At 42.4% G+C, this 12,450-nt stretch overlaps 1 protein-coding gene across 1 annotated transcript; it reads left to right on the top strand.

Moving 5' to 3' along the window:
* Positions 1-8,288: 8,288 nt before the first annotated feature.
* On the top strand, positions 8,289-12,180 carry LOC147417397 (uncharacterized). The gene is made up of 8 exons (XM_086507650.1): positions 8,289-8,399; positions 8,789-8,904; positions 8,985-9,084; positions 9,191-9,251; positions 9,363-9,428; positions 9,494-9,549; positions 9,600-9,678; positions 10,821-12,180. The coding sequence occupies exons 1-8, from the start codon at positions 8,293-8,295 to the stop codon at positions 10,866-10,868; spliced, it is 633 nt and encodes a 210-aa protein (XP_086363776.1). The 5' UTR covers positions 8,289-8,292; the 3' UTR covers positions 10,869-12,180.
* The last annotated feature ends 270 nt before the right edge of the window (positions 12,181-12,450 follow it).

Raw genomic sequence — 12,450 nt, forward strand, 5'->3', positions numbered from 1 at the left:
GGGAACATGGGCACGTCTCCGCGAAGTGCCCTAAAAAGGCACAGTAAAAACAGAATGAAGACAGGCCAGAGAGTTCGAGAGTAGCTGAGGAACGTGGAAGAAAATGCAAGATGAAAGCAAGACTGGTTCTAGATTGCATGGGTACTGACCCAAGCACGATTGATGAAAGTACAGAACTTTGCCGAGCTGGGGGCAAAGTGAAAGATCAAGAAGCCTTGATTTTCTTTGATGGAGGAGCCAAGGCCAACTTCATTTCACCTGAATTGGCGGCACGGCTCGAGATTACACCCAATCGGATGGGACCACAAGTAGAGGCAGTTCTAGCGGCACCCGGACAGGACGTGGCCATTACACCTGTCATTGACAAACTTCGGTTGCATTGTCAGGGGTATTTGGGGCACGAGGACTTCTACATAATCCCTTGGAAGGTTGTGATGTCCTCCTTGGAGTCCCTTGGTACCATAAGAATAACGCCGTGGTCAATTATTGGGTGAAGAAAGCGACATTGACAAATGAAAAGGACCGAAAAATTGTACTTGATGTGAAATTGAAGGGCGAGTCTGTCCCTATTGTATCGGCTTCGGCTGTTTCGAAATTAATGAAATTGAGTCTGTTTGTTTACTTGATCTTTTTGAAAGAGTTAAATGATGAACATAGGACAAATATGTCTGAACTTGATAAAGAACGCCAAGATTTTCTCCACACTCATGCCGATTGCTTTTTAGAGGGCTTGCCAGGCGAGTTGCCACCAGCTTGTCCTGAGGATCATACTATTGATCTGATACCTGGAAGCACACCACCGAACCGGCCACCTTACCGTGTGAGCCGAGTCCAAAATGAAGAGATTATGAACCAAGTGAAAGACCTCTTGGAAAAGGGTCTTATCCAGCCGAGTACTTCACCCTACTGCTCTCTGGTGTTGTTGGTTTTATAGAAAGACGGATCTTCGAGAATGTGCATTGATTATAGAGCTCTCAATAAAATCACCATCAAGAACAGACTTCCGATTCCGAGGATCGATGATATTCTTGACAGATTACAGGGATCCTCTTGTTTCGGCAGGATCAATTTGAAAAGCGGATATCATCAGATCCGAGTCGGGCCTAGAGATGTCTACAAGACAACTTTTCAGACGAGCTTCGGTTTATATGAATTTTTGGTGATGCCTTTTGGCCTTACCAATGCTCCAGCGACTATAACCGAATGATGGACAGGATTTTCAGAGAGTACAGATCTTTTGTTTGCACTTTCTTTGATGACATTATCCAAGGATGAGGCAGAACATAGACGACATGTGCTATAGGTTTTTAGGCATTGCGAGACACAAGTTGGTGATCAATGCCAAGAAGAGTGAATTTTTCTATCGGAGATGCACGTTTTGGGACACATTGTCTCAGCAGCAAGAGTGCAAATGGACCCGACTAAGATTGAGACTATATGTGATTGGCCCGATTTGAAGAATGTCCATGAAGTTAGAAGCTTCTTGGGCTTATGTTCTTACTACCGGCGGTTCATTAGAAAGTTTGTAGAGGTTGCTTCCCCTTTGCATATCTTGACGCAGAAAGGAGTCCCTTTCTCGTGGGGAGCCACAGAGGTGATTGCCTTTTAGACTTTAAAAGAGAAATTGACTATGGGACCAGTTTTGACTTTGTCAGATTTGCAAAAGTCATTCGAAGTATATTGTGATGCTTGTGGCCGTAGTCTGGGTTCGGTCTTAATGCAAGAAGGCCATGTCATTGTCTGTGAGAGTTGATTGTTTTCAAGGCCGGAATTGACAACACATATTTATGAGAAAGAGCTTTTGGCGGTTATCCATGCTCTTACTCAGTGGCGACATTACCTACTCGAGGTTGATTTTACGGTCTTCACTGATCATCAGAGTTTACGCTACTTCTTGTCACAGAAGCAACTATCGAAAAAGCAGATGCGGTGGGCTAACATCTTGTCACAATTTCACTTTCAGATTGTCCATGTGCAGGGACAGAAGAACTTGGTGGTAGATGCTTTGTCCCGGAAGCCATTAGTCTTGGCTATTTCCACGATCCACCATAGAAGCTTTGAGGACATGGTTGATCAGTACGCCACAGATCCAGATTTTTCAGATGTATTTAGTTGAATACAGAATGGGGAGGTAGTAGCGGGATATTCCATTCGGGATGGCTACTTGATGAAGAAAACGATGTTGTGCGTTACACAGCCGTTGAGGGAAAAGGTTCTAACTGAATGCCATTGTCCACCATTTACGGGTCACCGTAGCATTGATACCCACCTTGAAAGGTGTGGAGCGATACTTCTTCTGGCCGAGACTCAAGAAGGATGTGGACGATTTTGTACGCAGTTGCTTGGTATGCCAAAAGGTCAAGTTTGACAGGCATAAAGCACAGGGATTGTTACAGCCTTTACCCATTCCCACCTGCCTCTTGGAAAGTATTGCTATGGATTTCATTTTTGATCTCCCGAAGACACAGAGTAGGCACGATGGTATCTGGACTGTTATTGACAGATTTAGCAAGCAGGCTCATTATATTCCAGTGAAGAAAACAATCAAGCCGGATCATTTAGCGAGGCTGTTCATTGCCCAGATCTTCAGATTACATGGCATGCCTGCGACAATAGTCTCTGACAGAGATCCCCGATTCACGAGTTTGTTTTGGAAGGCTATTTGGGAGAACATTGACACTCGGTTGCAATTCTCGTCATCTTTTCACCCATAGACAGATGGGCAATCTGAGATTGCAAATTTAGTCGTTTTGGATTTATTGAAGTCTTACATTTCTGATCAGAAGACTCAATGGGAAAAGTTTTTGCTTTTGGTGGAATTTGCCTACAATAACACGATCCACTCTTCGACGGGGAAGGCACTATTTGAGATTATTGAAGGTGCTACGAACACCCTTCCTAAGCATGAAAGATAAGATTTTTGAAGCCGACTAGTACATGAGGGACTTGGACACTGCTTTTGCCAAGGTCTGGGAGGCTTTAGCAAAATCTCAGGAGAGACACAAGAAGGCAGCAGATCGACACCGTCGCGATTTGAAATGAAAGGAAGACGATTTGATTTTTCCAAAGCTTAGCATGAGATACTATGAACCTTTCCAGATAAAAGAAAAGATAAATGATGTCTCCTTTAGATTGAAGTTGTCCGATACTTAGAGAGTTCACAATGCTTTTCATGTGAGTCTCTTGAAGCCTTTTAAAGGAGATTTGCCCGATGATGGGGAGCCAGATGAACAACCCGAAGTGAAGGAAAGCGAGGAGATACGCATTTCAGAACAGATATTGACACATAAAGATAGAAATATTAAAGATAAAGTGATTAGGCGTTTCTTGTTTTAAATTCAAGAACTGTCCTGCATTGGATGCGAAGTGGATGGAGGAGGACCTAGTAGATACTCCTCAGATTGTGGAACTTTACCTTGAAGCATTCGGTTTAGCATAGTCTACTTTGATAGAACCCCGATTTCAGCATGGACGAATCTGGTGCAGCGGGTTTGCAGAAGAGGGGAGTCACTCCACTCCTTTGTCAATAGTTATGCCGATTTTTGATATAGTCAGTGATGTCCCTTTGGGTTACAGGGATACTGCTGGGCTGACAGTATTCTGTTGTATGACTTTATGAACTGGAATTCCCGAAAATGAATATGATATTGATTGATTTGTACTTGACTTGTTTGAGTGCAGAACTGAAAGACGAAATCACTGCAGCATTTTGGTCTCATAAATCTCTATAGACATGATTGCAATATGGATTAGTTAATCGGGCATCTGTGAGGTCTCGATTACATCTAGATCCGATTGCTAAATACTTTGCCGATTAATCATGGTCTGAGATTTGGAATGATTTTGAATGTGATTTGTCATGTGATGTCCTGTGATGTCAAGTGATTTGACTGTCGATTGGTACATGTGCTAGATGTGTTGTAACTTGTGCCTAGTGTGTCTGTACTAACAGTTAGTGTCTGCTAAGACAGTTTATGGCCTCTGTCTGTTTTGCAGGCGTAATCGAGGGCGATTACAATGCTTTCAAGAGGGGGATATGTCACAAACTGGTGACGTGGCAACTCCCTAAGTTGTCCTAACTTATGGACGAAGTGACGATATTGGGGACACAAGAATAATTAAAACAAGCAAGCGTTGAATTCTGCTGATGTGGCTGGCGTATGGATTTTTGCAATTCACGCTGATTGTATGGATCTCTGCAATTCGCACTGACTGTCTGTACAGCGTGCCGGAAATTGCGCTGAAAGTTTTTTGCAGATTTTGGGCCCAGTTGCTTTTGAATATTAAAAGCTTTTCACTTATTGCTTTTGGATTTCATTTTTGATCTCCCGAAGACAGAGAGAGGGCACGATGGTATCTGGAATGTTATTGACAGATTTAGCAAGCAGGCTCGTTTTATTCCAGTGAAGAAAACAGTCAGGCCGGATCATTTAGTGAGACTGTTCATTGCCCAGATATTTAGATTACATTGCATGCCTGAGACAATAGTCTCTGACAGAGATCCCGATTCACGAGTTTGTTTTGGAAGGCTATTTGGGAGAACATTGGCACAGGGTTGCAGTTCGCGTCATCTTTCCACCCACAGACAGATGGGCAATCTGAGATTGCAAATTCAGTCGTACTGTATTTATTGAAGTCTTACATTTCTGATCAGAAGACTCAATGGGAAAAGTTTTTGCCCTTGGTGGAATTTGCCTACAATAACATGATCCACTCTTCGACAGGGAAGCCGCCATTTGAGATTATTGAAGGTGCTACGAAGGTTCCACCCTTCCCAAGCACGAAAGATAAGATTTTTGAAGCCGACCAGTACACAAGTGACTTGGACAGTGCTTTTGCCAAGGTCCGGGATGGCTTAGCAAAATCTCAGGAAAGACCCAAGAAGGCAGCAGATCGACACCGTCACGATTTGAAATTAAAGGAAGACGGTTGGGTGCTCTTAGGTTTTGAGAAGGCACGCCTGAGAAAGAAAAAGAGAAAGGAGCAGCTTTTTCCAATTAGTATGAGATACTATGGACCTTTCCAGATAAAAGAAAAGATAAACGATGTCTCCTTTAGATTGAAGCTGCCCGATACTTGGAGAATTCACAGTGCTTTTCGTGTGAGGCTCTTGAAGCCTTTTAAAGTTGATGTGCCCGATGATGGGGAGCCAGATGAGCAACCCGAAGTGGAGGAAAGCAAGGAGATACTTGTTCCAGAACAGATACTGGCACATAAAGATCGAAAGATTAAAGGTAAAGTGATTAGGCGGTTCTTGGTTAAATTCAAGAACTATCCTGCATTGGACGCGAAGTGGATGGAGGAGGAGGACCTAGCAGATACTCCTTAGATTGTGGAACTTTACCTTGAAGCATTCGGTTTAGCATAATTTACTCCGATAGGATCCTGATTTTAGATGGGTGAATCTCGTGCAGTGGACATGCACAAGAGGAGAGTCACTTCGCTCCTTTGTCAACAAATTACCATGATTTTTGATATAGAGTCACTGATGTCCCTTTGGGTTTCAGGGATACTGCTGGGCTGACAGTATTTTGTCGTATGACTTTATGAACTGGAATTTCCGAAAATGAATATAATATTGATTGATTTGTAGTTGACTTGTTTGAGTGCAGGAACTGATAGACGAAATGCTTGTAGCATTTCGGGTCTCATAAATCTCTATAGACATGATTGCAATATGGATTAGTTAATCGGGCATCTTGTGAGGTCCCGACTGGATCTAGACGCGATTGCTAAATACGTTGTTGATTAATCATGGTCTGAGATTTGGAATGAAATTGAATGTGATTTGTCATGTGATGTCAAGTGATGTCCTGTGATGTGACTGTCGATTGGTACATGTGCTAGATGTGTTGTGCCTAGTGCGTCGATACTAACAGTCAGTGTCTACTAAGACAGTTTATGGCCTCTGTCTGCATAATCGAGGACGATTACAATTCTTTCAAGAGGGGGATATGTCACATGACACAAACTGGTGACGTGGCAGCAAGCCCCCGGATAAGCACACTGTTGACGTGGCAGTAGCTTCCGTAAAACGCGCCGATAGGCTGACGTGGCAGGTTGTACGGACGTTCGCATTTTACGTTGCTGGGCTGCCGTATGGAATCTCCGCAATTTGCTGCGCAGAACGGATTTCTGGAAATAGCACTGGCTGATTTTAGCAGCTTTTGGGCCTATTGCTTTTAAGATTGAAAGGTTTTGACCTTAAGTGATTTTGGGGCTCTGCTTTTGGGGCATCCCTTGTACTTATAAACTAGTGGGCAGGGTCTCACTTCTCAGAGCATTTGGACGCAGAGTCTGAGAGTGAGCACCTACCCACTCTCTTGTACTTTGAACACAGATTAATATAAAAAGAAATACGGAAAGGGGCGCCAGTTTTTGGGGCCAATACCTCTTGGCACGGAACTACGCCGGGCCGTGCCGACCTAATTGTGAATTGTGAACTGTTTTGAAGTGAATCTCTGCTGTGTCGCGGTAGAATCTTGACTTGGGGTGTCCAAGTTTGTTACACATAGAGGTGTAGAGGGTGGATTACCGGCATTGTACTGAGTTCAAGCAATATAAAGAAATACCAAAACGGGGGCCAAGGTTTGGGGTCAGTGCTCTCTGGGGTGGAAATCCGCCACTCCCCGTCGTGCGTCGTATATCTCTTTTAGTTCAGTTGCTATTTGAAATGCTTAAAGTTGTTCAGTCTGTTCTTTTCTGTTGGCACGTGGTGTCAGTCCCCGTGACAGAAATGGCCGCTGGCGGAGAGTTTCACCCGCAAGAGTGAAGGCTAGGTAGCTACGAGATGGCTGGGCCGATCGGCATTGGAATTTGACTGGTAAGGAAGTGGCTAGGCTCAATTCAAGTCATGTAGGTCCTTGAGTGGACTTATAAGTTGGTGGGTACTAGGAATTAAACTAAAAGGAGCAAACTGGACACATGGCAGTAGGAGAGCAACGTGTAGGCCAACTCAACTTCCAAAAAGCTCATCCCAAGAGGGTGCGCCCAAAAGTAAGAGAAGGCTGATTTTTTAATCCATTGTGAACCAAAGTGTGTGTGTGAGTAGTGGGTGTAGGTTGATCATAGCTTCAATGGAAAGCTTCTTGTCATGTAGGGCGATGATTTATTGTCGTGCATCTCTCTCCCCCCTTTGCACATATGGTAATGCCCCACTAGTGGGGCTTCTCAGATGACCATGTACACATCTAGGGGTTTTATGCGTGTTTGCCAAGGCAAGAGCCTTTTGAACAGGAACCAGATTAGCTAATTGCTAATCCCCTACATGTATTCACAATTCCATCGCAAAGGATTGCAAAAACGGAGAGTTTTCTTGCGTGAAAACTCATCCAATTCAAAGGGAAACTGTCCCATTGTGTGCGGAAGCTGCAGAGACACGCATAGACGTGTTTGCTCCACTCAAAACGATCCAAAACAGAAAATTACAGCCTGCTGTGTTTATTTGCAGGTTTAGGGTTTTGTACCTAAACTGCGACATAACACCATGTCAAAGTCATTTTCCCAACCTGACTCAAGGAAATATAATAGGGCCCCTCTACAATAGAAAAATAGGAAGAAGACATGAGGGTCTTATTAGAAGTCGTTAGTGCTGTAAGTGTTGCTATACACCAAAATTGGGAGAATTTGGTTGTTAGCATGCTACTTTAAGAGTTTGTTTTATGGTCTACAGATTGCTGGAGATTTACCAGAAATTGACCATGTAGATCCTTGCTTCCCTCAACAAGTGGTTCAAATATTATGTTCTTTTGGCTGTTTGTTTACATTAAAACCAAGGTCTCAACTTATTCATTTGGATGCTCGCAGCAGAAAGGGCTTGTTAAACATTCTTTATGCTTACTACCGTGCTAAAATGTACCTTTGGCCAAAAACAGTTTACAATTGGCCTATGTTTTGCCTATTGGTGCCATGAGTTGGTTATGTCCTTTGCAGACGTTCACAATACTTTCTGGGTTTTTTTCTTTGCCTTTATAGCTTGGAATATGCTTAGAGGTCTTGAGGAAGTGTGGACATGGCATCTGCATGAATTTAATTAAGAGTCATTTTCAAGAAGGTTCCCTAGGGAGTCAAAAAGTCTCAATTCATGAGTGAGTATTTTTGTTTTAAGAGCTCCTTTCCTGAAATCTCTGCTCAATTTCTGTATCGGAACTTATAGAGAAGAATATTCACCTATCCATATAGAAGCAAAAGATGGTGGTTTGTGTTGTACCAGCGAACGTGAGTTTTCAAGGTTTTTATGTGTGTGTGCCCATTTCATGAATTCGAGGGAGTATTGGGCTCTTTGTGAGATTGATGAGAAACTGCTTGAAATTCATGGCTGTTACTGAGCATCTGGAATGTTCCAGGAGTTATGCCATTGCTATGCGCAGGAGGTTAACGACACTTACTCCAAAACAAGAGTATGATGTATTCTAGGCTATTTAATTATAAAAAATAATCCTGTTTACATTTCATATTCTAAACTGTTTTGGAAATGTAAGATATGGACTTTGTAAATGTTGCAATCTCTTTGTGGGCCTGGACATAAAGGGCCATTCTCCCCTATTTTGAAACTTGAACCCTGTACCACATAACCAGAAAAGAGATTTTTTTGTTTGTTTATCTTTCTTTGTTAGCCTGGACAGTTAAAGCTTAGTGGTATGCCTGATTGACATGGAATTCACATTTGAAATCTTGCTGTTATGCATTATTTTGCTCATGGTTCCACTTTATACAGAGTGCTTTGTACAGATGTTGAGAAAGGTCAAAGATAGAGCTAACGATCTCTGACTACTCCTGAGGATTTAAGGGTCTGTTTTTTCACTGTACATGTCAAGAATACATTCAAGTTTGCGGTGTTTTTTGATATTTCCATATCAAGACTAGAGAGTGTTGCTGTATTGCATTGCGCTTGCAGTTATTCAGGTAACCATGTTTGTTGTTGTGGTATAACCTGTAACCTTTGCTTTTAGTGAGAGATGAACTTAATTGATTGGCTGAGTTAGGTTTTCCAAAAGTCGAAGGAACTCCATCAAATCCAGACCAAAGGAACTCCATCAGCTCGGGAACAAAGCAGGGGTGTGATGCTGGGATAGCAGCACTAATGTGATGCTGTATCACATTGCACTTGCAGTCATTCAAGTAACCATATTTGTTGTTGTGAGAGATGAAATTGATTGATTGGCTAAGTTCAATTTTTCAGAAATTGAAGGAACTGCATCAAATCCGAACCAAAGCAGGGGTGTCCTCCAGGTTATGAGGTCGATATTCAGGTAGCCCAGAGGAAGCATATGGAGAAACTGCAAAGATTTTCATCTGGAGTGTCTGTGTGCCATGATGGGGCCTCCTTTCTGGGTGCTCACTGTTGTCTTTTATTTTTGTAGGTGAATAACAATCGACGCTCGCTGAGTCCCATAATTCAGGATCTGACACCGTATTACGAGGAGCAGGTTTTGTTTTTTAGCAATGTGCAAAACAATTTTTGATAAAGGGAATAATCTTGATTACCATTCAGAGACCGTTCAAATCCAGTGGTGGGAGTTCTCATTCGGCAATATACCGAATGATACTGTATGCTTAAGCATGTTGCTTTCTGTCATGGACCAGCGATCTTTGATCAGGGAGGAAGAGTGTATAATGCGGATGCAAGTAGATGAAGAGGTTCTATCAGAAGTTTTCAGAGACCGTCCAAGTCCAGTGGTGAGAGTTCTCATTCTGCAATTTAGGTTTTTGTGAAGTGGGTTTTATTATTTGGCAGAAAGTGGGTTCAGCCTCTTTCTGACGAGGGTTTAGATGCATACGCCACTCTATTGCAACCAGCCTGACTGTCCTGTTCTGGGGGGCTTTCCATTTTCCTGCATTGTGTTCAAAAAGGGTAAAGACTGCATTATCCAGATCTTGCAGGATTGTCATGCGAAAACGTTCCTGAAAATGATGCTTGTGTGGTACAAGGCGAGATGCGTGTCTAGTATTGTGAATTTGCTCAAGGCAAATCTACAGTGAGAATTCCCTGGCTCAATAACAGTTGAGAACCTTTTGAATTCGTATAACAGAATCTCCTCATGCGAGAACGGTGAAGGCTAAGGAAAAGCAATACTGATGAACAAGGACTGCCATGGATAGATACAAATGAGGGGGCAGGACAGAGACATTTATATTGACTAGGACATACAATTAAACTTTCATTTATTCACAAGGGGGAGAGTGCCACTTCCAGAGACCAGAGTCATCCACCACAAAGGGACCATGCTAGATGGGAACCAAATTCCTTTCTTTAATAAAATTTCTACCCGATACAAAACCAGCATGTAGTTGTGTGTGACAACTAGTCTTGCTTGGTGGGCCTTTGCCATACATCATCTGATAGATTTGGGAGCGCAGTTGGTTACTTGGATAGTTGGTTGTGATGTTGCCTCGGGTTTTTGTTGTGGAACACGAGCTTTTGAGTAGAGCCAATTGATAGGCACCAATATCAGCTGAGCTTGGGACTTGATAGGAATTGGGAAGAAGCAAGTTGTGTCCCATAGCGCTCCCTATACAACAAAGGGCGACTAAAGAGGGTAATTGATGTGTGCAAAAGGGTTGCAGATTATCCTACTCCTTAACCTACTTTGGTAGTTGTTTGTAAATTGCCATTCAACCTAGTAATATTGACCATTTAGTCTCTAGACCGTGGACCCACTTTGAGATACCCATCTTATTCTCAATCAAGTGCAGTCAATTTTCCTTTTATGTGTGTGTGTGTGTGTGTGTGAGAGAGAGAGAGAGAGAGAGAGAGAGAGAGAGAGAGAGAGAGAGAAAAGAAGAAGAAGAAGAAGAAGAAGAGAATTTTAACGTTGTAGGAAACTATCCCAAGAGACCTTAAAGAGCTATTTGATGAGGAGAGTTGAACTCAAGACCTCTTATTCAAGAGAGAGAGTTACGTGTTGTCAAAATAGGGGGGAGAAAGAAGTCTTGGCTTTGACAAACTCAAAAAATACAAAAAGCATCAACAGACTATAACTACTCCGACCTAATAATCGTGTACGGGTCGTCCAATTTTTCAAGCTGGAGGACAATGTTTTAGTTAAGCTATGTAAAAGCAATGTGAATAGTTAAATATTTCGTTTTGCAGTCAGTTGCAAAGTGAAAATGCTAATTATTTAGTGCACGTCATGTAGAAGTGCCATACAAAAGTATGGTGGAGAGTTGGCATTGTGATCCCTCTAGAAATTATAAGAAATGGAAGCCTTGCCTAGCCTCATAGGCATGGGAAATTGCGCTAAGCAAACACATGGGCATGGGAAATTGGACATGTTAATCCCAACTTCTCTGTAGTCATTGAATCAATTGCTTGAGCTGAAATAGTGAATGTACCTTAAAGAGCTGCTCGGATAGCCTATCGACGTTGTAGCGGAAGAGGGGATACATTGGACATGTAAGGGTGTCGATAAGATTGCCACAAGCGACGCCATACCATGGGAAGTCCCCCATCATGAGAACCTCACCATACTCTTGCACACACCATTGCTTGCACACCTGCAACAGTGGATCTAGAGATGGTTTCAAGGAAGATTAGTACTCCTTGCCAAACACTACGTTGAATGATGAGCAATGTTGATCTTGACTTGGAACCGTTGAGCTTCATTGTTGTTGTGTCAAGTGATAATAGCGCAATGCAGATTGCTTAAATCGATGTGATCACACACGTCCTTTGCTCCAACAATTGCAGATCAAGAATGCTATCTTCAAGTCAATATAGTGGCTCACCAGAATGTGCTCAAGAGAGTTGATCCGCCTTCAAATATTGCATGGTTAGGCGCATGATTACAATAAAATCAATTGTTGGAATAGGAAGAACCATCTCTCAACTTGCTTAGCCATCAAGAGTTTGTTGAGTAAATGCTGGAGTGCATGGCGAACTTCGAGGGGATTGTGAAGTAGGCTAATGGTAGGTAGGACCAAGGTTTATGGAGATTGTACACTTCTTTTCATCATCCTTTGTAGCATGGTATATTGGTCAATTTGTTGTGCTCTTGACTAGGTTGTGAAAGGGCCACGCCATCTTTTGTAAGAGTAGCACTTGTATGTACATAAAATGTGAGAGACCAATCTAGGGCCACCAAGATAGGGGAAATTCAATCTCTGTTTTAGATAGTAGAAGGCTTTGGGCATTTCTCAAACAATCGAAAAGGAACACAGGCATGTGTTGGTCGTTTTACGTGCCTAGCATATTGGCATACATGCAGATGATGTCATGTATGGCACCAAAGCTGCACCCTTTTTGTTTAAGGGGGAGCAATCTTAGAAAATTGCAAGACATGACATAGGCTACGTTCATCTATATATGGATAGCCATTTGCTTGTATCCATAGCTCACATCCATACAATTGTATGTGGCCTATAAGATCTTTTAGAACTCTTTTAATAAGTTAGAAACTCATGTTGAAAGCCACTTTTGAAGCCTTTATAAAATTTCTCAAAACTTCCACT

Source organism: Adiantum capillus-veneris, unplaced genomic scaffold (assembly GCF_014529385.1).
Source record: "Adiantum capillus-veneris isolate H3 unplaced genomic scaffold, ASM1452938v2 Hic_scaffold_1005, whole genome shotgun sequence".
NCBI lineage: Eukaryota > Viridiplantae > Streptophyta > Polypodiopsida > Polypodiales > Pteridaceae > Adiantum > Adiantum capillus-veneris.

Coding starts and splice junctions, on each gene's coding strand:
- LOC147417397 (XM_086507650.1), top strand. CDS start 8,293: ATGAGAAACTGCTTGAAATTCATGGCTGTTACTGAGCATCTGGAATGT. Junction 8,400..8,788: donor ACACTTACTCCAAAACAAGA/GTATGATGTATT, acceptor TGAGGATTTAAG/GGTCTGTTTTTTCACTGTAC. Junction 8,905..8,984: donor TTGCGCTTGCAGTTATTCAG/GTAACCATGTTT, acceptor TGGCTGAGTTAG/GTTTTCCAAAAGTCGAAGGA.